The following is a 25,323-nucleotide window of genomic DNA, read 5'->3' on the forward strand; positions in this document are numbered from 1 at the left end:
ATCACATACAAGGTAAGCTCGATAAGACTAACTACAGATTTCTCAGCAGAAACCATGGAGGCAAGAAGGCAGTATGATATATTTAAGATACTGAAAGCGAAAAACCGCCAACCAAGAATTCTATATCCGGCAAAACTATCCTTCAAAAATGAGGGAGAATTTGAAATATTTTCAGACAAGCACACACTGAGAGAGAGACTTGCTCTACAAGAAATACTAAAGGTAGTGCCACAGGCATATAGGAAAAGACAGAAAGAGGGATTTGGAGAAGAGTGTAGAAATGAAGATTATAAGTAAAGGTAAAAAGTGAGGAAAAAAGATATGACATATAAAATCCAAAAGATAAAATGGTAGAAGAAAATACTGCCTTTATAGTAATAACATTAGATGTTAATGGATTAAACTCCCTAATCAAAAGACATAGATTGGAAGAATGGATTAAAAATCAGGACCCATCTATATGCAGTCTACAGGAGACTCACTTTAGACCCAAGGACAAAAATAGGTTGAACATGAAAGATTGGAAAAAGATATTTCACACAAAGAGCAACCAGAAAAGAGCAGGGGTAGCTATACTAATATCAGACAAATTTGACTTCAAATGTAAAATAATTAAGAGACAAAGGAGACTGTGAATTAATAAAAGGGACAAGTCATCAAGAACATATAATGATCATAAATATTTATGCACCAAGCCAGAGTGCCCCAAACAACATGAGGCAAACACTGACAACACTTTAAGGGAGTAGATACCTCTACAATAAAAGTTGGAGATTTCAAAACATTACTCTCATAAATGGATAGAATATCAAGACAGAAGATCAATAAGGAAACAGAGATCTTGAATAATAGGTTAAATGAACTAGACTTAACAGACATTTACGGAACATTGCACCCCACAACAGTAGGATACACATTTTTCTCAAGCACTCGTGGATCATTCTGTGGATAGACCACATGTTGGGTCACAAAGCAAGTCTCAGTAAATTTAAAAATACAGAAATTATCCAGAACACTTTCTCAGATCATAATGGAATGAGGTTGGAAATCAATAACAGGCAGAAAGCTGGAAAATTGACAAATATATGGAGGCTAAACAACACACTTTTAAACAACAAGTGGGTCAAGGAAGAAATTACAAGAGAAATCAGTAAATATCTCTAGGCAAATGAACATGAGAACCCAACATATCAAAACATATGGGATGCACTCCCCCCCTACATGGGACCTGACTCCCAGGGGTGTAAATCTCCCTGGCAGTGCAGTATATGACTCCCGGGGATGAATGTGGACCTGGCATCGTGGGACTGAGAGTATCTTCTTGACCAAAAGGGGGATGCAAAATGAGACGAAATAATTTCAGTGGCTGAGAGATTTCAGATGGAGTCAAGAGGTCACTCTGGTGGACATTCTTATGCTCTATATAGATAACACGTCTTAGGTTTTAATGTATTGGAATAGCTAGAAGTAAATACCTGAAACTACCAAACTCCAACCCAGCAGTCTGGGCTCCTGAAGACAATTATATAATAATGTAGATTACAAGGGGTGACAGTGTGATTGTGAAGACCTTGTGGATCACACCCCCTTTATCTAGTGTATGGATGAGTAGAAAAATGAGGATAAAAACTGAAGGACAAATGGGGTGGGATGGGGGGATGATTTGGGTGTTCTTTTTTCACTTTTATTTTTTATTCTTGTTCTGGTTCTTTCTGATGTAAGGAAAATGTTCAGAGAGAGATTGTGGTAATGAACGCATGACTATGTTATCATACTGTGGACAGTGGATTGTACACCATGGATGATTGTATGGTGTGTGAATGTATTTCAATGAAACTGAATTTAATAAAAAAAAAAATGGGATGCAGCAAAGGTAGTGCTGAAGAGGGAAATTTATTGCCCTAAATGCTTATATAAACAAAGAAGAAAGAGCAAAAATTGAGGAATTAACTCCTCACGTGGAGGAATTGGAGAAAGAACAGCAAACTAACCCCAAAGCAAACAATAGGAAAGAACTAAGAAAGACTAGGGCAGAAATAAATAAAATTGAGAACATGAAAACAATAGAATCAACAAAATAAGATGTTGGTTCTTTGAGAAAATAAATAAAATTGATGCACTCTTAGTTAGGCTAACATAGAAAAAAAAGAGTGGATGCAAACAAAATCAGAAATGGGAGGGGGAGATAACTGCTGACCCCGCAGAAATAAAGGAGCTAATGAGAGGATACTATGAGCTACTATATGTGACAAGCTAGACAACTTAGACAAAAGGGACAACTTCCTAGAAAAGCAGGAACAACCAACATTTACTCTGAGAAATAGAAGACCTCAACAAACCAATCACAAGTAAAGAGCTTGAATCAGTCATCAAAAAAACTCCCCAAAAAGAAAAGTCCAGGACAGATGATGCCTTCACATGTGAATTCTACAAATTATTCAAGAAAGAATTAGTAGCAATCCTGCTCAAACTCTTCAAAAAAAAAAAAAAAAAAAAAAAATTGAAGGGGGGAAGCTACCTCATTCATTCTATGAAGCCAATATCACCCTAATTCCAAAGCCAGACAAAGATACTACAAGAAAAGAAAATTACAGACCAATCTCTTTACTGAATACAGATGCAAAAATCCTCAACAAAAACTTACATATTGAGTCCAGCAGCACATTAAAAGAATTATATACCATGACTGTTCCAGTTTGCTAATGCTGCTCTTATACTAAATACCAGAAATGGATTGGCTTTTATATAGGGGGTTTATTTGGTTACACAGTTACAGACTTACAGCCATGTAAATGTCCAAACAAAGGCATCAACAGTAGGGTGCCTTCACTGAAGAACACTGATGGCATCTGGAAAACCTCTGGAAAGGCATGTGGCTGGCGTCTCCTTGCTCCTAGATTGCGTTTCAAAATGGCGTTCTCCAAAATGTCTCTCTAAGCTGCAGCTGCGTCAGGGGTCTGTACTCCAAGTATCTCTGCGCTAAGCCAGCCAGCATCTGAGTCTGTGCCAACGTTTTTAAAGGACCCCAGTAAAATAATCAATGGGTGGGGCCACGCCTCCATGGAAATAATCTAATCAAAGGTATTACCCACAGTTGGATGGGTCACATCTCCATGGAAACAGCCTAATCAACACTAATACGTCTGCCCCCCACAAGATTGCCTTAAAGAACATGGCGTTTTGGGGGACATAATACATCCAAACCAGCACATTGACCAAGTGGGTTTTGTTCTAGGTACGCAAGACTGGTTCAACACAAGAAAATCAATTAATGTAATACACCATATCAATAAGTCAAAGGGGAAAAACACATGATCATCTTGATTGATGCAGAAAAGGCATTTGATAAAATTCAGCATCCTTTCTTGATGAAAACACTTCAAAGGATAGGAATAGAAGGAAACTTCCTTAACATGAAAAAGGCAATATATGAAAAACCCACAGCTAACATCATACTCAGTGCGGAAAGACTGAAAGCTTTCTCTCTAAGATAAGGAACAAGACAAGGATGCCCACTGTCAACATTGTTTTATTCAAAATTGTGCTGGAAGTTCTAGCTACAGTTGGAAGTCACATCCTGGATAATAGGGGCACTTATTGTTACCAGATTCTTTGCTTCTATGCCTTTTTCATGGACAGAAATAAGGAACTTTTTAAATTGAAAAGTAAATCATGGACACAATAGCCAAAACAATCTTGAAAAAGAAGAGCAATGTTGGAGGACTCACACTCTCCAATTTAAAAAGTTACTGCAAAGGGTAATCAAGATAGTGTGGTACTAGCATAAAGATAAAAACACAGATCAATGGACCAGATTTGAGAGTCAGAAATAAACCCTTACATTTATGGTCAGTTAATTGATTTTCAACGAACGTGCCAAGACAATTCAATCGGGGAAAGGAATAGTCTTTTCAATAAGTGTTGCTGGGACTACTGAATATCCACATGTAAAAGAATGCACACTGTACACAAAAATGAAGTCAAAATTGATCATAGATCTAAGAAGAAAAGCTAAAACTATAAAACAGTTGGAAGGAAAAATAGGAGTAAATCTGTATGACCTTGGGTTAGATAGTGCTTTATTAGATGGACACCAAAATCTTAAGTGATGAAAGGAAAAATTGATAAACTTCATCAAAATTAAAAATGTTTGACTTCAAAAGACATCATCAAGAAGGTGAAAAGGCAGCCTACTATCTGGGAGAAAATACTTGCAAATCATATGTCTGATAAAGGACTTATATCCAGAACATATAAACAACTCTTAAAACTTAGGAAGAAGACGACAACCCAATTTAAAAATAGACAAAGGATTTAAATAGTCATTTCTCCAAAAAAAGATATACACATAGCCGATAAATACATAAAAGCTGTTCAACATCCTTATTCTTTAGGAAAATGCAGATGAAACCCGCAATCAGATATCACTGCCCATGCACTAAGATGGCTAGACTCAAAAGACAGACAACAACTGTTGGTGAGGATGTGGAGAAATTGGAACCCTCATACATTCCTAGTAGGAGTATAAATTGGGGCAACCACTTTGGGAAACAGTTTGGCAGTTCCTCAAAATGTTAAACCTAAAGTTACCATTTGGCCCAGCAATTTCACTCCTATCAGATTGAGAAATGAAAACATATGCCCACACAAAAATTTGAACATGAATGTTTATGGCAGCATTATTGTCAATAACCAAAGTGGAAACAACCCCAAAGTCCATCAACTGATGAATGAAGAAACAAAAGTGACATATCCATACAATGGAATGCTACTCAGCAGTAAAACACAAGAAAATACTGATATATGTGACAACCATGGATGAATCTCTAAAACATAATGCTAAGTGAAATAAATCAGTCACAAAAATCACATATTGTATGATTCCATTTGGATGAAATGTTCAGAATAAGCAAATACACAAAGACAAAGTAGATTAATGCTTGCCTTGGGTCATATCTTTTTGGGGTGTTCTAGTTTGCTAATGCTGCCAGAGTGCAAAACACCAGAGATGGATTGGCTTTTATAAACGGTGTTTATTTGGTTACACAGTTATAGTCTTAAGGCCGTAAGGTGTCCAAGGTAACACATCAGCAACTGGGTACCTTCACTAGAGGATGGCCAATGGTGTCCGGAAAATCTCTGTTAGCTGGGAAGGCACATGGCTGGCGTTTGCTCCAAAGTTCTGGTTTCAAAATGGCTTTCTCCCAGGATGTTCCTCTCTAGGCTGCAGTTCCTCAAAAATGTCACTCTTAGTTGCACTTGGGATATTTGTCCTCTCTCAGCTTCTCCAGAGCAAGAGTCTGCTTTCAGTGGCCGTTTTCAAAATGTCTCTCATCTGCCGCTCCTGTGCTTTCTTCAAAGTGTCCCTCTTGGCTGTAGCTCCTCTTCAAAATGTCACTCACAGCTGCACTGAGTTCCCTCTGTCCGTCAGCTCATTTATATGGCTCCAGTGACTCAACTTAGACCCACCCCAAATGGGTGGAGCAACACCTCCATTGAAATTATCCAATCAGAGTCAACACCCACAGCTGGGTGGGGCGCATTCCAAAGAAACACTCAAAGAATTACAATCTAATCAACACTGATAACGTCTGCCCACACAAGATTACATCAAAGATAATGGCAATTGGGGAACACAATATATTCAAACTGGCACATGGGGTGCGGAAACTGTTCTAAAATTAGCTTATGGTGAGAGTTGCACATGCTTAATTTACTAAATACCATTGAATTGTGCACTTAAATGGTTGAACTGTACAGTGTGTAAACTATCTTAATATAGCTGTTTATAAATTAATAAACCAAGAGGTTTTTGGTTTGTATACTAGTATTATCTTTGTCTTTTGCTGAATATCTTGGACTCTGTTGACCTTAATATAATTACATATTTGTAATTATACTGTTAAAAATATATATATATATAAAACTATATATATAGTTTCCGTTTTGTGGTTGACCTGTGTAGGGTAAGATCAACCCCCGTCCTTGTTTGCAGGGCTGCTGTGAGAGATACCACACAATGGGTTGGCTTAACAACAAGAATTTTTTGGCTTATGGTTTTGGAGGCTAGAAATCCAAACTCAACGGGTCACCATGACCATGCTCTCCAATGTCTGTAGCGTTCTTTTGCTGGTTTACTGCAATTCTTGGGGTTCCTTGGTTTGCGTCTCTGCTTCCCGTCCCATGATGATCTCTTTCTTTCTCATTGTGTCTGCTGTTCCATTTTCTGCTGACTTCTGGCTTCTGGCTCACTGGCTTTGGGTTTGTCTATATTATAAGGCATCCGGAAATAGGGAATAAGGCCCACCCTGATTCAGATGGGCCATACATAAGTAGGCTCTTAGAAGACCGTATTCACAAATGAGTTGAAACCCTGACTCACCCTAACATTTTCAAAGATACTATTTGCAAATGATTTCACACCCACAGGCACGTTGATTAAGATTAAGAACAGGTCCTTTCTTGGGGTACATGATTCGATCTACCACAACACCCTACCCCAAATTAGTTCAAATGTCAATACTAATAATGCCACATTTGTGCCTATAGGGTATAAAGTAGCCACATGAGACTTTCTGGGGAGAGCAGGGTAGGTGCCCAAGCTGGTCACAGTCTGAAACCCAGCAGGGCAAACTCCATTACATTGCAAGGTCTGAGAATCGTCTGTGGATTGGTGCTTGGTTCCCGGAGCCTGCTGGAGTGGTAGCCCGACCCTTTCCAAATGCTTGCACTGCAGCCATGGTCTCCCCAAATACTGGGGCCTAAGCCCCACCCTCTGCAAGCATCAGAATGGGGGCCAGGAATGGATTAAGATTAAGAACATCTCTTTTTCTGGGGTACATAACTCAGTCTGCCAGACTGCAGTCATCAAAGCTATACATCCTTTGACTTGGTAGGTCCCTTCCAGGTGTCAGCCAGGACTGTGGTGTCCTCTAAGGCTCAATTAGGGAAGGGTTCACCTCCAAGCACATTCAGGGTTTTGGCAGAATTCCTTTCCTCGTGGTTGTAGGACTGAGGGCTTCAGTCTCTTACTAGTCTGCTGGAGGCCACTTGCAACTCCTAGGGGTCAGCTGCAGTTCCTTGCTACATATGGGGTTCCCCAGCATGGCTGCTTGCTTCCCCAAAGCCAGAGACACAGACTGAGGCTCCAGAAGATAGGTGCTACGGTCTTAAATGATGCAACCACGCAGTCAAGTACACATAACCATGTACACCCCATTACCTTTGCCATATTCTGTTGGTTAGAGTTAAGTCACAGGTCCTGCACCACTCAAGAGATGGGGATCTAGCTTTAGATTTTACACCGTCCTGAATATTGTTGCCTCGAGATTTCAAAAATAAGCCTTTGAATTTTTACTCAAAAATTAAAGTTTATTTTGGGTTGATTCCTGGAAGGGACCTAACAAGTTAAAGGGCATATAGCTTTGATAACTCTTGTCTAACTTGCCTTTCAGAAAGCCAATATCTCTTTTGAGATTACATGGTAAACAAATGGCAACATTGACAGTTCATAAATGTGCCTTTTCTACTAACAAGAAATTCCATGAAATCATAAAATAATTAGAAAGCAGGAAAGAGAAGAGTAATTAGAAATTCTTGTCATTAACAACTCAAGTGGTGAGTACCTGAAAATCTTAGGGTTATTTAAATTAATTTTCCACACCCGAAAATCATTTGATCAACTAACTGTTTCTTACTAAATCTAATTCAGTGTGTATCTGTCAAGCAACTTTTGGTAGATATTGAAAAACTGATTCTTAATTTTGTATTGAAAGGCAATAGAACAAGATAGCCAAAACAATTCTAAAGAAGAACAATGTCAGAGCAAGGACAACGCAGCTTTAAGACTTAACAGTAAGCTACAGTAATCAAAACAGCATGAGAGATAAATATGTCAAATATAAATATGCTGAGATAAAAAAAGAAACTTTGGTGTTCCTAATATAGTGTTAGATATTGTTAGAGAGAGAAAAGAAATATGTCAGCATCTGTTCTTTCCTAGGGAATTTTATTACATCATTTACATTTTTCCATCTTTCCACATAATATAACTTTGATTTACAGAAGGTTGTGCGGGGTTTCATTCTACCTGGGTTATCTGGGGGTTAAAAACCTTGAGAATCCTCTTTGGTTAGTATGGGGCATCTGCTTGGTTAATGCGTGGCTTTTCCTTTTTTCCAGCAACAGCGTACTGTCTACAGGCTGACACTGGTGAAAGCCTGGAATGTGGACGAGCTGCAGGCCTACGCGGAGCTGGTGGCCCTCGGGAGGCCCGACTTCATCGAGGTGAAGGTGAGCTCTGCTAGGGAATCTCCCACACGTTCAACCCTGGGGCCTTACTGGCCACAAAGGAATTAAAATCTTTTAAAACTTTTTTAAGGAGGCCCAAGGTAATTGTTTTATTTATTCATTCTGAAATAATAATCAAGAACCTGGCATACTTCTCTATGCACTGTGGGTAACAGCAGTGAAGAAGACAGAACCCTTGTTCTTTCATCATTTATATTTCAGTAGGTAGCTTTAAAAAGAACACTTTTTTTTTAATGGACAATTTCAATCATATACTAAAGTAGGGAGAATAGTTTAATGACCCCCCCATCTACCATCAACCAGCTTCAAAAATTATCAAATCATGACCAACTCAGTCTAGTTTCAGCTGTACCCCTATCCATTTTTTCTGCTTTTATACCAGATTATTTTAAAGCAAGCCAACAACATATATAGCTATTTTAGTTTATTTCTCTAAATATATATATATATATAAATACAAATATTAAAAAAAAAAAATGCTTATCCAGAATACCATTCTCACCTAAAAACATTTAACAGTGATCTATTATTGGAATATGTAGGGTTCAAATTTTCCTGATTCAGTCTTTGTTTTTAAACAGGATTTTAGAATCAGGATCTAAAGAAGGACTATACATTGTAACTGGATTGTTTACCTCTGAAATTTCTTTTAGTCTTATCAGTTCCTCTTCTGTCTATATTTTTCCCCCTTGTAATTTGAAGAATTGAAGAAACCAGATCATTTATCCTGTCTAGTTCCCTATATTTGAGATTTTAGTAATTGCATCCTCCTGGTGCCTTTTAACATGTTCTTCTGTCCCTCTATTTCCCATGGAATAGTAGTTACATCTAGAGTAAATTTATCAGGTCCAAGTTTGTGTGTGTGTGTATGTTTCAAGAATATTCCATTGGTGGTATTGTATGCTACCATCAGGAAGTATATAACGTCTGGTTTTCTTTTTTGTGTTTGATGGTGATAGCCAGTAATCACTGCATAAATCTATTAATGCATTAGGGATTACAAAATGGTAGAATGCTAATTCTGTCATTTCTTTCTCATTTATTAGCTGAAATATTTCTGTAAATAGAATCGTCCCTAGTCAACCCTCTGATCACCCTGAGATATTATAATTCATATAGAGAAGGCATTCTTTCCCTTTATTTCCTCATTTTCAAAATAATAAATTGGTTCCTTAACAGCATCCAGAACTGATCCATGAGGTGTTTCATTTTTATTTTCTTGTATAATTATTAACTCATTGATTTAAAAATATTTAATATATTTCAGGCCACTATAGTTATTATTCTCATTGATTCTCAAATTATCTCATCTTTGGCCAGTTGGAGACTCTTCAAATGGGCTCTTGAGTCTTTTACACATGACCCTTGCTTTCTAGTATGGCATGATGTTCCAGGCCCATTTGGTACATTTTCTGCCCCTGACTCGGAATCTCTGTTTCTTTTAGTTCCTTTTTTTTCTTTTTTTAAATGTAGAATCCTTAGTCTAGGTACTAGGATGCCCAGCTCCATTGGGTTCATTATTATGTCAAGGCCTTTTCTGTTGACAGAGCTTAGCTAAAACAGAGAAGTTTTTTAAGAGAAAATATATCATGAGCTAATACCCTTGTTTCCAGTTCAGATTCAGGGTTGCAAGATTTTTACTTAAACTCTTCTACCTTTTTTCCATTTCTCCTGCTGAAAATCTCAATGAAACAACATAATTTCACATTTGCTTTATCCCATAATGTAATAGTCTCATAATAATAATACCAACCACTACTCCAACAATGTGGTTACTGAAAGCAGTTTAAAATTTTGTGTGCTTTTTTTTTTTTTTTTGGTCACTTGTGTATGTTCCTTTAGGGATATTTGATAAAATTCCTGTGCTTTAAAGTCACTTGAAATACTCTTCCCCGTGTGATTATGTCAACAGCTCAGTATACTGTTAGGTTCATTTTTTTCCAATTGCTTTCAATTTTTAGGGATTGTTTTTTTTTGTTTGTTTGATAATTATGTAAAATAGTTACAAGGTCTTAAAGTCAAATTTATGAAACAAGAGATGTTTTAACTTCTATCCCACATTCTTCTCCATCTACCCCATCCCTCCACTTTTAGGCAAAGACAGTTATGGTTTATCCTTTCATTTTTCTTAGTATAATCATGTATATGAATATAAGCATATAAATTCCCCCAGCCCCTTAGATCCTTAGTACCTATGGTACACATTTCTGCTTATACCCAGTAATATATCTGTATGATTACCTCATGAGAATATAGAGATATGCTTCATTCCTTTAATGCCTGCATAGTCTTTGATTGTGTGGATGAACTGTGCTTTATTGTCAGGCATCTAATATTGGCCATTTGGGTTGTTTCCTTCTTTCACTATTAAAAATTGTAAATAGCATGAAAGCCCAATTCACAGAATGGGGAAAACATTTACAAATCCTATATCTGATAAGGGACATATGTCTAGAAGATTTAAAGAACTCTTATAGTTCAATAATAAAAAGACAGGTAACCCATTTTTAAAAATGAACGAAGGATCAAATAGAGATTCTTCCAAAGAATATATACAAATGGCCAATAAGCACATAAAAAGTTACTCAACATCATTAATTATTAGAGAAATGTAAATTAAAAGCCTAATGAGCTGTCACTTCAGCCTCCCTAGAATGGCTATGATAAAAAAAAAAACAAAAACAGATAATGACAACTGTTGGTGGAGATATGGAGAAATTGGAACCCTTGGACATTGTTAGTGGGAATGTAAACCTGTGCTGCCACTTTGGAAAACAGGATGACAGTTCCTCAAAAGGCTAGATATAGACTATTTGACCTAGAAATTCTATTCCTAGTTTTACACGCAAGAGAAGTGAAAACATGACCACATAGTAATTTATATGTGAATGGTTATAGCAGCATTACTCATAGCAGCTGTTCCAGTTTGCTAATGCTGCTATTATGCAAAACACCAGAAATGGATTGGCTTTTATACAGGGATTTATTTGGCTACAAATTTTCAGTTCTATGGCCATAAAAGTGTCCAAACTAAGGCATCAACAAGAGGATACCTTCACTGAAGAAAGGCAGACAGTGTCCAGAACACCTCTGTCAGCTGGGAAGGCATGTGGTTGGTGTCTGCTTGTCTCAGGTTGTGTTTCAGCTCCTCTCTCTCAGCTCCTGTGTGTCCTTGCTTCTTTCTCCCAGGGCATTTCTCTCTAAGCATCTGGGGGTCCTTTCTTAGCTTCTTCAGAGCAAATTCTGTGCTTCATCTCTTAGCTTAGCATCCCCAGACGTCCTTTGTCTGCAACTCCAAGCATCTCCAAGTGTCAGCATCTGTGTCAGCTCTTGAGCTCTCTTAAATACTCCATTGAATTAATCATACCCCGAGTGTGCTGCATCCACACCTCCATGGAAATAATTCAATCAGTTATCACCCTCAGTTGGATGAGTCACTTCTCCATGGAAACACTTAATCAAAAGGTTCCAACATAAGATTGGGTTAAAAGATCCTGGTTCTTCTGGGGTCCATAACAGTTCCAAACTGGCACAAATAGTTTTAAAGTAGGAAAAAAAAAACAAATTCCCATATACTGGTGAATGGATAAATAAATGTGTTATATCCATATAATGGAATCATATTTCACCCTAAAACTGAATGCTTACACTGGCTTATTCACTCTGGCTTATTTCACTCAGCATAATGTCCTCAAGATTCATCCATGTTGTCACATTCATGAGGACTTCATTCCTTTTTACAGCTGAATAATATTCCATTGTATGTATGTATCACATTTTGTTTACTCATTCTTCAGTTGATGGACCCTTGGGTTGCCTCCATCTTTTGGCAGTTGTGAATAATGCTGCTACGAACATCGGTGTGCAAATAGCCATTCAAATCCCAGCTTTCAGTTCCTCTGGGTATATACCTAGTGTGCTGGTTTAAATTTGTTATGTACCCCAAGTCATGTTCTTCTAATCTAATCTTGTGCCTGCAGACCTATTGTCAGGTGGGAACTTTTGATGGTTGTTTCCATGGAGATGTGACCGTGCCCCATTCTAGGTGGGTCCTAATTGTCTTTACTGGAGTCCTTTATGAGAGGATAAAAGGCAGAGACATTTAAGAGAGAAGCTAAGATATGTAATCCAGAGTTTGCCCCTGGGAGAAGGTAAGAGAGAAGCTAAGACTGAAGCCCAGACACATTTTGGAGAAAGCCATGGAAACCAGAGGCTAACCCCAGGAGAGGACCAGCAGACTCCGGCCACGTGCCTTCCCATGTGACAAAGGAACCCCAGATGCCGTTGGCCTTTCTTCAGAGAAGGTGTCATCCTGTTGGTGCCTTAGTTGGGACATTTTCATAGCCTTAGATTTGCAAACTAATAAACCCCCATTTTAAAAGACAATCCATTTATGGTATACTGCATTCTGGCAATTTTAGCAACCGAAACACATAGTAATGACTGGGTCATATGGTAATTCTATGTTTAGTTTCCTGAGGAACTGCCAAACTACCTTCCACGATGGCTGCACCATTTTACAATCCCACCAACAATGAATGAGTGTTCCTATTTCTCCACATCCTCTCCAACACTTGTAATTTTCTGTTTTTTTTTAAATAGTAGCCATTTTAATGGGTGTGAAATAATACCTCATTGTGGTTTTGATTTGCATTTCCCTAATAGCTAGTAGTGTTGAGCATCTTTTCATGTGCTTTTTAGCCATTTGTATATCCTCTTTGGAGAAATGTCTATTCAGGTCTTGCCCATTTTTTAATTGAGTTGTTCGTCTTCTTATTGCTGAGTTGAAGAATTTCCTTATATATTCTGGATATTAAACTTTTATTGGATATGTGGTTTCCAAATATTTTCTTCCATTGAGTAGATTGCCTTTTTACTTTCATAACAAAGTCCTTTGATGTGCAAAAGGTTTAAGTTTTTAATTTTGAGAGGTCTCATTTATCCATAGTTTCATTCGTTGCGTCTGCTGTTGTAAAGTCTAAGAAACCGTTGCTTAACACAATGTCTTGAAGATGCTTCCCTATGTTTCCTTTAAGGAGCTTGATAGTTCTGGATCTTATATTTAGGTCTTTGACCCATTTTGAGTTGATTTTTCTATAAGGTGTGGGTTAGGGGGTTCTCCTTCTTTCATTTTCTAATGGAGATCCGGTTTTCTTTGCACCATTTATTGAAGAGACTGTCTTTCCCAATTGAATGGACTTGGCAGCCTTGTTGAAAATCAGTTGGCCATAGGTGTGAGGGTCTATTTCTGAACTCAATCAATTCAGTTCCATTCACTGATGTATCTATCCTTGTGCCAGTACCATGCTGTTTTGACCACTGTGGCTTTGTAATATGCTTTAAAGTCAGGAGGTTTGAGTCTTCCAATTTCATTCTTCATTTTCAAGATGTTTTTGGCTATTAAAGTCCCTTACTCTTACAAATAAATTTGATAATTGGCTTTTTCATTTCTGCAAAGTAGTCTGTTGGAATTTTGCTTGCGATTGTGTTGAATCTGTAAATCATTTGGAATAGAATTGACATCTTAACAATAATCTTCCAATCCATGAACGTGGAATGTCCTTTCATTTGTTCAGGTCTTCTTTGATTTCATTGAGGAATGTTTTGTAGTTTTCTGTGTAGAAGTTCTTTACATCCTTGGTTAAATTTATTCCTAGATGCTTAATTCTTTTAGTTGCTATTGTAAATGGATTTTTTTTCTTGATTTCCTCCTGAGATTGTTCATTTCTAGTGTATTGAAACACTACTGATTTTTTTAAAATTCAGTTTTATTGAGAATATATTCACGTACTATACAATCATCCATAGTGTACAATCAGCTGTTCACAGTACTGTCGTATAGTTGTGCCTTCATCATCCCAATCCATTTTTGAACATTTTCTTTACGCCAGAAAGAATAAAAATAAGAATAAGAAACAAAAGTAAAAAAGAACACCCAAATCATCCCCCCCATCTCACCCCAATCTTCATTTAGGCCCTGTCCCCATTTTTCTAACTCATCCATCCATATACTGGGTAAAAGGAGTCTGATCCACAAGGTTTTCACCAGCACACTGTCACACCTTATAAGCTACATAGTTATACAATTGTCTTCAAGAGTCAAGGCCACTGGGTTGGAGTTTGATAGTTTCGGGTATTTACTTCTAGCTATTCCAATTCACTAAAACCTAAAAAGGGGTATCTGTATAGTGCATAAGAATGCCCACCAGAGTGACCTCTTGACTCCATTTGAAATCTTTCAGCCACTGAAACTTTATTTTGTTTCATTTCACTTCCCCCTTTTGGTCAAGAAGATGTTCTCAATCCCATGATGCTGGGTCCAGGTTCATCCCTGGGAGTCAAATCCTGCGTTGCCAGGGAGATTTACACCACTGGGAGTCAGGTCTTATGTAGGGAGGCAGGCAATGAGTTCACCTGCTGAGTTGGCCTAGCTAGAGAGAGAGAGAACCACCTCTGAGCAACAAGGAGGCACTCAGGGGGATACTCTTAGGCATAATATAAGCAAGTTTAGTCCCTCTTTGCAGCAACGAGCCTCACAAGGGCAAGCCCCAAGATAGAGGACTCAGCATACCAAATCGTCAGTCCTTAATGTTTATGAGAACATCAACAACCCAAGTGAGGAAGTCTAACACTTCCGCATTTTCCCCCAGCTCCTCAGGGGGGCCTGCATATATATTTTTATTCTCTGCTCAGATGACTCTGGGATGTATCTCTATTTCACACTAATCTGTACAAACCTACTAGATATCACTTCCTATTCAAAGTTGCATGTAATCATGGGAAACAATACTGATTTTTGCATGTTGATCTTGTCTTTGATTTTAGCTCTTTCTTCTTTTTTAATGTAAGTGTTCAGGGCTATAAATTTCTCTCTCAGCCCCCACTTTGCTGCATCTCATGGGTTTTGATATGTTGTGTTCTTGTTTTCATTTGTCTCATGATATTTACTGATTTCTCTTGCAGTTTTTTTGACCCACTGATTGAGTGTTATTTAACTTCCAGATATTTGCAGGTTTTCCTATTCTCCACCTGTTACTGATTTCCAGCTTCATTCCATTATAGTCAGAGAAGATGCTTTGTATGATTTCAGTCTTTCTAAATTTATTGAGACTCGCTTTGTGACACAACATGTGTTCTGTCCTGGAGAATGATCCATGTGCATTAGAGAAGAATATATATGCTGCTGTTTGTGGGGAGCAATATTCTGTATATGTCTGTTAGGTCTTGTTCATTTATTATATTATTCAAGTTTCCTCATTGACCTTCTGTCTAGACCGTCTATCTATTGATAAGAATGTGGTATTGAAGTCTCCAGCTATTATAGAGGTGTCTATTTTCCCTTCAAATTTGTCAGTATTTGCTTCATGTATTTTGTAGCACTGGGATTCCGTGCATAAATATTTATGATTGTTATTTCTTCTTAGTGGATTGTCCCTTTTAATAGTAAACAGTGTCCTTCCTTGTCTCTTACAACAGATTTTGACTTAAAGTTTGTTTTGTTCAATATTAGTACAGCTACCTCAAGTCTTTTTTGGTTATTCTTTCCAAGGAGTATCTTTTTCCAGCTTTTTACTTTCAACCTATTTGTGTTTTTAGGTCTAAGTTGAGTCTCTTGTAAGCAACATATAGTTGCATCATGCTTTTTTATCCATTCTGCCAACCTGTGTCTTTTGACTCGGGAGTTTAACCCATTAGCATTCTGTGTTATTACTGTAAAGGTAGTAGTTACTTGAGCCAATTTGTCCCTTGGTTTTTATATGTCATATCTTTTTTTTGTCTCTCTTTTCCTTTATTACAACCTCCTTTTTGGTATAGTTGGTCTTTTTTAATGTATCTGACTGATCCCTTTCTAATTTCTGTTTTGATATATATTTTTAAATACTTTCTGGTTACCCTGGGATTTTTTATTACACAACCTACATCTATAATGTACCATTTTGAGAAGGTATTAACTTCGCTTCAATAGCATACATGTTCTTTGCTCCCATGTCTCTCTGTTTCCCCTCTTTGTATTGTTTTGTCCCACTTTACCACTTCATATTTTTCATGTCTGTTGTCAGGAAATATGTCTTTTTCTTGTTCAATTGTATTCTGAGTTTCATATGAATTTAACAGTAGAGTTGTATATTGAGGCTTCCATACTTTGGGGTTTTACATTTACCCTTTTAGTTATCACTTTTTCACACTACTCCGAGCTACTCTCTCCTGTGTTTTCCTTTCAACCTTCAGAAATCCCTGTAGTAATTCTTGCAGGGCAGATCTCTCATTGACAAGCTCGCACAGTTTCTGTTTATCTGTGAGTACTTTAAACTCTCCCTTATTTTTTTTTATATTGCCTTTTTACATTTAATGGAAGCATATTACAATATTACTGTTGACCATAGACTCCAGTTTGCTTTGATTATCTTTTTTTCCCAAATACCATCCCTTTTTCAACACTCTTCATGGTTGACATTCATTTGTTTTCCCACGTGAGAACATTTTTATATTTGTACATTTAGTAACAGTCATTGGCCACTCCAGTTTTTGCCAAGTTGTACAGTCCCAGTCTTCATCATCTATCTTTATCTCTGGTATCATACATTTCCCTATCCCACCTCTTTCAGCCTTACTCACAGACATCTACCATCACACAGTATTATGCTATCTACTTCTGGATCTCTACAATCAATCCTGCTGAACATTCTGTAGTCTTTCAGCATCAAATGCCTGATCTCTACCCTCTTTCTATCTCCTGGTAGCCTGTATTGTCAGCTTTTAACTCTCAATGTTTGCTCACTAATGTTAATTCCTATGAGTGAGACCATACAGTATTTGTCCTTTTGTTTCTGGCTAACTTCACTCAACATAATGTCCTCAAGGTTCATCCACATTATTATATGTTTCATGTCTTTGTTCTGTCTTACAGCTGTATAATATTCCACCATGTGTATAGACCATGGTTTGTTTATCCACTCATTCGTTGATGGACATTTGGGCTGTTTCTTTGTCTTGGCAATCGTGAATAATGCCACAGTAAACATCAGTTTACAAATGTCCCTTTATGTCTTAACTTGCAGTTCATTTGATCCCATTTGTCTAGCAATGGAATAGCTGGGTCATATGACAGATCTATAGTTAGCTTCCTGAGGAACCTCCACACTGTCTTCCAGAGTGGTTGCACCATTCTGCATTCCCACCAGCAATGAATAACTGTGCCTCTTTCTCCACATCCTCTCCAGCATTTGTAATTTTCTGTTTTTTGGATAATGGCCATTCTGGTAGGTGTGAGATGATATCTCATTGTGGTTTTGTTTTGCATTTCCCTAATTGCCAGTGAAGTTGAACAATTTTTCCTATGTTTTTGAGCCATTTGTATTTCCTCTTCAGAAAAGTGTCTGTCTGTGTCCTTTGCCCATTTTTTAATTGGGTTGTTTTGTCTTTCTGTTGTTGAGTTGTAGGATTGCTTTATGTATTTGGGATATTAAACTCTTATCTGACATGTGGTTTCCAAATATTGTCTCCCATTGTGTAGGCTGCCTTTTTACTTTTTTAACAAAGTCCTTTGATGCACAAAAGTGTTTGACTTTGAGGAAATCCCATTTGTCTATTTGTTCTTTGGTTGTTCGTGCTTTGGATATAAGGTCTAGGAAACAACCTCCTATCACAAGATCTTTAAGATATTATCCTACATTTTCTTCTAAGAGTCTTATGGTCTTAGCTCTTATGTTTAGGTCTTTGATCCACTTGGAGTTAATTTTTGTGTAAGGTATGAGGTAGGAGTCCTCCTTCATTCTTTTGGAAATGGATATCCAGTTCTCTAAGCACCATTTATTGAAGAGGCTTCTTGTCCCAGTTGCTTTGGCTTGACTGCCTTATCAAAGATCAGTTGTCCATTGATGCGAGAGTCTATTTCTGAACACTCAATTCCATTCCATTGGTTGGTATCTCTGTCCTTATGCCAGTACCATGCTGTTTTGAGAAGTGTAGCTTTGTAATATGCTTCAAAGTCGGGTAGTGTGAGACCTCCCACTTTGTTCCTCTTTCTCAAGATATTTTTGGCTATTTGGGGCACCTTGCCCTTCCAAATAAATTTGGTTATTGGTTTTTCTATTTTTGCAAAGTAAGTTGTTGGGATTTTAATTGGCATTGCATTGAATCTATAAATCAGTTTAGGTAGAGTTGGCATCTTAATTATATTTAGTCTTCCAGTCCATGAACATGGTTTGTTCTTCCATTTTTTTAGGTCCTGTTCGATTTCTTTTTATAGGACAGCTTCAGTATCTTAAACATATCGTACAACTGCCTTCTCACTTTCATGGTTTCTGATGAGAAATTGGCACTTACTCTTATTGAGGATCCCTTATTTTGATGAATTGGTTTTCCCTGCTGGTTTCAGAATTCTCTCTTTATCCTTGCCATTTCATATTCTGATTAGTACATATCTCAGAGTAGGTCTATTAGGATTTGTTCAGTTTAAACATGTATGTTTAATGTCTTTCATAAGCCTTGGGAAGTTTTTGACCATTATTTCCTCAAATAATCTTTCTGCCCTTTTTCACTTCTCTTCTTCTTCTGGGACACCCGTGATGCATATGTTTGTGTGCTTCATGCTATTACTCAAATATCTGACACACTGGTCAATTTTTTCTATTCCTTTCTCTATCTGTTCTTCTGACTTACAATTTTGATTGTCCTGTCTTCTAATTCACTGATTCTTTCTTCTGCCTGTTTAAATTTGCTGTTGTATGTTTCTAGTGTATTTTTAATCTCTACTGTTGTGCCTTTCATCCCATATTTTCTGTTAAGTTTCTTTTTATACTTTTAGATTCTTCTTTATGTTCACATGTTGACTTCTTAATATCCATTATCTCTTTGTTTATATTTTTCTTCATCTCCTTGAATTGATTTAGTAGATTTGTTTGAATATCATTTATTTGTTGTTCCAGCTTCTGAATCTCCTCTGTAGTTTTAATTTGTTCCCTTGACTGAGCCATATCCTCCTTTTTCTTAGTATGGCTTGTAATTTTTTGCTGACGTGTAGGCATCTTATTATCTTGATAAGGTAACTCTGAATGTCTGTTTCTCTCTCTTGGTTAGGGTTTTCTTGTTGATTGGCTTTGTGTTAAGGCTCTTCTTTGATGCTTGGACTAACTCACTCTAGACCTTTAAAGTAGCCCGTGTTTACCTGTTTAGATTTCCTCAGCTCTTCTTCATCTGATTATTTCCCAGTATATATGGTGTGGTTTCTGAGATTGCACTTTTTGTGCAATTGTTTAAACTCCTGGAGAGATCTTCCTTTCCTTTGTTCCTTCTCTGGAAACCTTGACCTGTTCTGTTTTTGTACAAACTTTTCTCCCCAGCTTCTATGATTTGTTTAAATTCTTTTGTTCACTCAGTGCCCCCTTTTCCTTATACTTTTTGGTTCTGGGACCTGTCCTATCTTACAGCAGTTCAGTTTTAAACACCCCTCCTTTTTTTTTCTGTGAGGCTTTCCCACCTCCAGTTTCTTTCCCATTAGTGTATCCAACCCCAGGGAGCCAGATGGGGTTAATCCAGAAAGGTGGGTCACTTCAGAGAAGTCCATTGTGCCTTTAGGTTGTCCAGCCAACTGAAACTGTATTGAGTGGGGTCACAACAGTTCTTACCAGCCTTTCTATAGTGGTCTCTCTCCCCACCCACCCTGAGGGCTCTTTTGTATGCAGCACTCCTCAGCGGCTTGTGTTCCTTCCTGGATCTCTACAGACATAGGTCCCTGTGCCTGGATATGCATGGAGTTCTAACTCGCTACTGTGAATCCCTCTACAGCTCTGTCATGGTTGGAGGGAGCCATGCTGTGCCACTTCTGTTTTAATCCCAAACTACATGAGATTGAGTGAGGGAGATGGGAAATGGGAACTGACCAGCAGTCTGGGATGGAGTTCTCCTACCTAAGATTTTTCTGTTTCTTTGACTCTGCGTTTGTGGAGTTGTTTTCTAGTATCTATTCTCCTCTAGAGTTCTAAGCAAGTGGAATTTGTCCTTTAATTTGCTAAATCTCTGGAGAGGCTTTTTCAGGGGATGTCTCATGTTGATGACATCAGTAGTTGACATTTTAAAAATGGATGCTAAAGTAGTAAGAAGCAACCCAATATGCAAAGGGTTGGCGTAAGAGCATTCTGTGCAGACAGCTAGGTTAGTGCAGAGGTCCTGAGGTAGGAGCAGAGTGCTTGGGGTTGGCTGTGGTTCAGGGTGAATCATGGAGGTGGGCTTGGCCAGACTTTATTGGCCTAGAATAAGGGAATTGGATCTTATGCTAAGCTTAATGGGTTCTTAAAACTAAGTACACTGGGAAACGGTTTTATAATCAGGGAAGTGACATGATCTGATTTATGATGTTGAAAATATCACCCTGGCTGCTGTCATGAATGGGTTAAAGATGGTCAGTCTTGAAAGTAGGGAGACCAGTTAGGAAGCTGCTAATCCAGGGAAGAGATATGATGGCTTGGGGAAGGCTAGTTAAATAGTTGGAGTGAAGCAGGTGCATTTGGGATAAGTTCTGGAAGTCGGATCCATAGAATTTGTTGCTAGATTAGATATGGAGGCGAAAGAACAAAAGGAATCAATAATGCTTAGGCTTTTCGCTTACACAATTGAGTGGAGGATGGAAAGTTTACTAATACGGAGAAAACCAGTGGGCAGAGGTGCAAGTTTGGGGAATAATCATGATTTCTCTGTTGGCCATGTTGAATTTGAGATGTCTTTTAAATATCCAAATATAGGTACAAATAGGCCACTATTACAGGTCTGGAGTTTTCAGGGATGAGATAGGGTAGAAATAATGTTGGAAGTCATCAGAATGAGATGCAGTTAAAGCTCTGGAGAGTTAAGGGGTATACAGTTTTCCAGGGCAACTAAGTATCCCCTAGACATGAGAAAGTGATGTGCATATTCACCCTTTCTCTGAAAACCAACTCCACTCTTTCCAGTTTGTGTTAAAGGAGCTGAATGGTGTTTTATATCAGAAGATATTTCAGAATTTCATAGCTGTCTCTTAGTAAGTATAGCTTCCTGTTTTATAATACCCTGGAAGAGTGGGAATTTGGGAACTGTTCTCTGCATGCATAGCACTTTATCTCTGGCCAGGTAAAGGGCACTTAGTGTTTTTCTTTTGAAATTGCTCTTAATTTCAAAAGGCTACTCTTGGCAAAAGCCCTAATGATGCAGAGATAGAAATTACCTCTGAAAGTGTTTGTGCTGCCTTAAGAAAACCTTGGGATTAGTTTATTAATTCATTATTTAGCTATTAAAGAATGCTGCCTCAATTTTTTGTTGGCAGTAAAACCTCTGTTAAAAAGCAACTTGGCTGGATCACATAGTGACCTTTTTATTCTTTTTTTTTTTTCTTTTTTGTTTCTCTCTTTTTCTTTTTCTTTGTCTCTGTCCCTTTTTCTCTCTCTCACTGTCTTTCTTCTGTCACAGCTTCTCTCTCTCAGCTCTTGTGCTTCCTTGCTTATTTCTTCCAGTGTTTCTCTTTAAGCATCTGGCCTCTGTTAGCTTCTCTGAGACAAACTCTGGGCTTCATCTCCAAGCATCTGGATCTGTATCAACTTTGAGCACTTGCTCTCTCCCTGAGCCTCTCTTAAGGACTCCAGTAAACTAATTAAGACCCACTTTGAATGGATGGGGTCACATCTCCATGGAAACAATCTAATCAAAAGATCCCACCCACAATGGGTCTGCACCCACAAGAGTAGATTAAAAGTACATAGTCTTTTTATGGGGTGCATAACAGATTCAAACAAGCACAACTTCTTACTTTTATAATTCGCATGTCTGAAATGAAAATTAGTAAATGGAGTCGGCATGCTTCCTATTCGATAGGGTTAAACTATTTAATGCCTAAAAGGAACTTTTTCTTGTTGTTGCCTTGTTAATGATGGTGAAAATTTTCTAAAATGGAAGAGTTTTAAAAATAATAATAGAGGAGGGTTATGGGAAGATGGTATAGTTGGGAGCTTCAGGATTCAGTCCTTCCAGCAGAACAACTATTAGATAGGCAGGAACTGTCTGATACAACTAATTTGAAACTCTGGAGGCCAATAGAACATTGTACAGATTCCAGGGAAGAGCAGGAGGAAGAGGCTGGTAAATTACGGTAAAGATCAGTAGATTTCTCTCTCTGCATGGTTGATACTGGGTCTCCATGGTGTCCAGCTCACTCATGACAAAAAGGGACGTAACAGTCCTCTTCCCCAAGTCCAGGGATAGGACGGCCAATCCCTGATTACAGCTTTTGGTTAGCGACTTCTTAAACCTAGGGGCCCAGCTTTGAGGGTAGTCATGGTTTCAACCTGTCTGGGACAAAGGTGGTGACTCAGGAGCCATGGAGATGTTGTGCTTCCTCAGTGCTGCAGGAGATGGTTGGGTGGGGGGTTGCATTTGCTGGGTAGGCCAAGAAAGCTCAACTTTGGGAAGCTGTGGAAAAAGTCCTTGGCACTCTTCCTAATCCCTTCCACAGAGCACTTTGCCACTGGTCTTGCGACTCCTTCATGGATCCCTGGCCCTGCTTCAGCTGAGAAAGACTGATTGGGGAAACTCCTCTCCACTGTGCCCCTTTTCCCAGCGTTTGCCCTCTAGACAAAAGCAGCTTGAGACAACAGAAGGAGTGTAAGAAATTACAGAGGCGGACAATCTGGGACAAAGGCCTGCCACCTCCAACACTTGGGAGAGGAAGGTCTGTCTCCTGGAAATAGAGGGATATTCCCCTTAAACAGGCGAACTCCAAAACAACTAACAAGCACAAGCCTGTGACAAGCCCAGAAGGACAGGGAATGAGAGTGCACATTGCATTGCCTTGTGCAGACCTTTCCGATAGGAGGACTGAAGCTCAAGGACATTCTTTCTTATCACCTGGTTACAAAATCAAGAAACAGACATCTCAGTGAATTGACCCAAAGTTAAAATTTTAAAATAATAAAATATATGGTAAACAGGAAACGATGGCCCATACAAAGGAAGAGGATAAATACCCAGAAAACTCCAGAATGTGGACATATTGAACAAAGCCTTTTAAAAAATGGTCTTAAAAAGGCTCAAGAAGTTGAAGGAAAATACAGAGAAAGAACTAAAGGATATCAGGAAAACAATGAATGAACAATATGAAAATCTGTTTAAAGAGATAGAAATTTTAAAAAGGAGGCAAGCAGAACAACTGGAGTTGAAGATCACAATGACTGAAATAAAAAAATTCCCAGGAGGGTTTCAAGAGCAGATTGGAACTGGCAGAAGAAAGAATCAGTGAACTCAAAGACAAGACACTTGAATTGAGTCAGGCTGATAAACAGAAAGAAAAAAGAAATAGAAGAGGGGAAAATAGCCTGATACCTCTGGGACACCATCAAACATACGAATATATGCATCATGGAACTTTGAGAACAAGAAAGAGAAAGGGACAGAAGGAATATTCAAAGAAATAATGGCAGAAAATGTCTCAAACTTAGCAAAAGACATGAGTATGCATATCCAAGAAGCCTAGAGAACACCAAACGGGATAAACATGAAGAAAAATACACACTATCATGTATTGATCATACTAGGGACAAGGAAAGAGTTCTGAAAGCTGCAAGAGAAAAGCAACGTGTTATGTATAAGGGAGTTCAGTTAGATTGAATGCTGATTTCTCATTAGAAACCATGGAAGCAAGAAGACAGTGGCTTGAAATACTTAAAGCACTGCCAGCCAAGAATTTTATATCTAGCTAGATCTTCTTTCAAAAATGAGAGATTAAGACATTCCCAGATGAACAAAAGCTTAGGGAGTTAATCACCACTAGACCTGTCCTATGGGGAATGCTAAAGGGAGTTCATCAGAATGAAAGAAAAAGACAATAGACAGTGTTTCAGAGTGGCATAAAGAAATAAAGACCTCTGGTAGAGATGACCATTTGGAATTATAAATTCCAGTATTATTGTATTGTATTGTCTTGTCATGGGACTTTGAGAACAAGAAAGAGAAAGGGACAGAAGGAATATTCAAAGAAATAATGACAGAAAATGTCTCAAACTTTTCTGTGCAAAAATGTAAATGCATAAAAAAGTAATGATAAAGTTATGGTGTGGGACATAAAATGTACAAAGATATAACTGATAACAAGTTTCAAAAAAAGGTATGGGACAAAGGGGTATAGGAACAGTGTATGTGTATGCTATTGAAGTTTAAATTGGTATCAAACCAGATATGATTGTTATGTATTTAGATGTTAAATTTAACCGCATTATAACCACAAAGAAAACAAATGAAAAATATATCCAGGTAGAAAAGAGAAGGTGCTCAATATGATATAACACAAAAAGTCAAATAAATATAAAAGTAGGCATTGATTGAAGAATTGAGGGACAAAAAAGTATAAGACTTAACAAAAGCTAAATAAATGGCAAGAAATTCCTGCGTTATTAATGACTTTTAAGCGTAAATGGATTGAACGCTCCAGTCAAAAGGCAGAGATTGACAGAATGGATAAAAAAGTGTGATCCATTTATATGCTATCTGCAGGCAACTCACCTTAAAGTCAAAGATCCAAGTAGGCTGAAGTGAAAGGATGGACAAAAATATACCCTGCAAGTAGTAACCAAAAGAGATCTGGTGTAGTTATACTCATGACGGGGCTGAAATAAAACATACCGTAAGAGAATACTATGAACAACTATATGCCAATGAATTATATAATGATGAAATGGACAAATGTTTAGAAACACACAAACTTACACTGTCCCAAGAAGAAACAGATCTCAACAAACCAATTACTAGTAAAGAGATTGAATTAATAATCCAAAACCTCCCAATAAAAAAAATTCCAGGACCAGATGGTTCACAGGGGAGGTTTACCAAACATTCCAAGAAGACTTAACTCCAGTTCTACTCAAACTCTCTCAAAAAATGAAGAGGAGGGAACATTCCCTAATTTATTCTACAAGGCCAACATCATCCTTATACCAAAGCTGGATAAAGATATCGTAAGAAAGAAAACTACAGACCAAATCTCTTATGAATATA

General features: G+C 37.9%; 1 protein-coding gene across 2 annotated transcripts in view; it reads left to right on the top strand.

The window, feature by feature from the left end:
• LOC119517865 (S-adenosyl-L-methionine-dependent tRNA 4-demethylwyosine synthase TYW1) overlaps window positions 1–25,323 on the top strand; it is a 225,480-nt gene that overhangs the window by 178,023 nt on the left and 22,134 nt on the right. For both annotated transcript variants that reach the window (XM_037814927.1, XM_037814929.1), the window contains one exon: window positions 8,182–8,292. In XM_037814927.1, the coding sequence (XP_037670855.1) occupies window positions 8,182–8,292 (111 nt within the window). The remainder of the gene's footprint in view (window positions 1–8,181; window positions 8,293–25,323) is intronic.

The sequence above is a fragment of the Choloepus didactylus genome, chromosome 21 (genome assembly GCF_015220235.1).
Source record: "Choloepus didactylus isolate mChoDid1 chromosome 21, mChoDid1.pri, whole genome shotgun sequence".
NCBI lineage: Eukaryota > Metazoa > Chordata > Mammalia > Pilosa > Megalonychidae > Choloepus > Choloepus didactylus.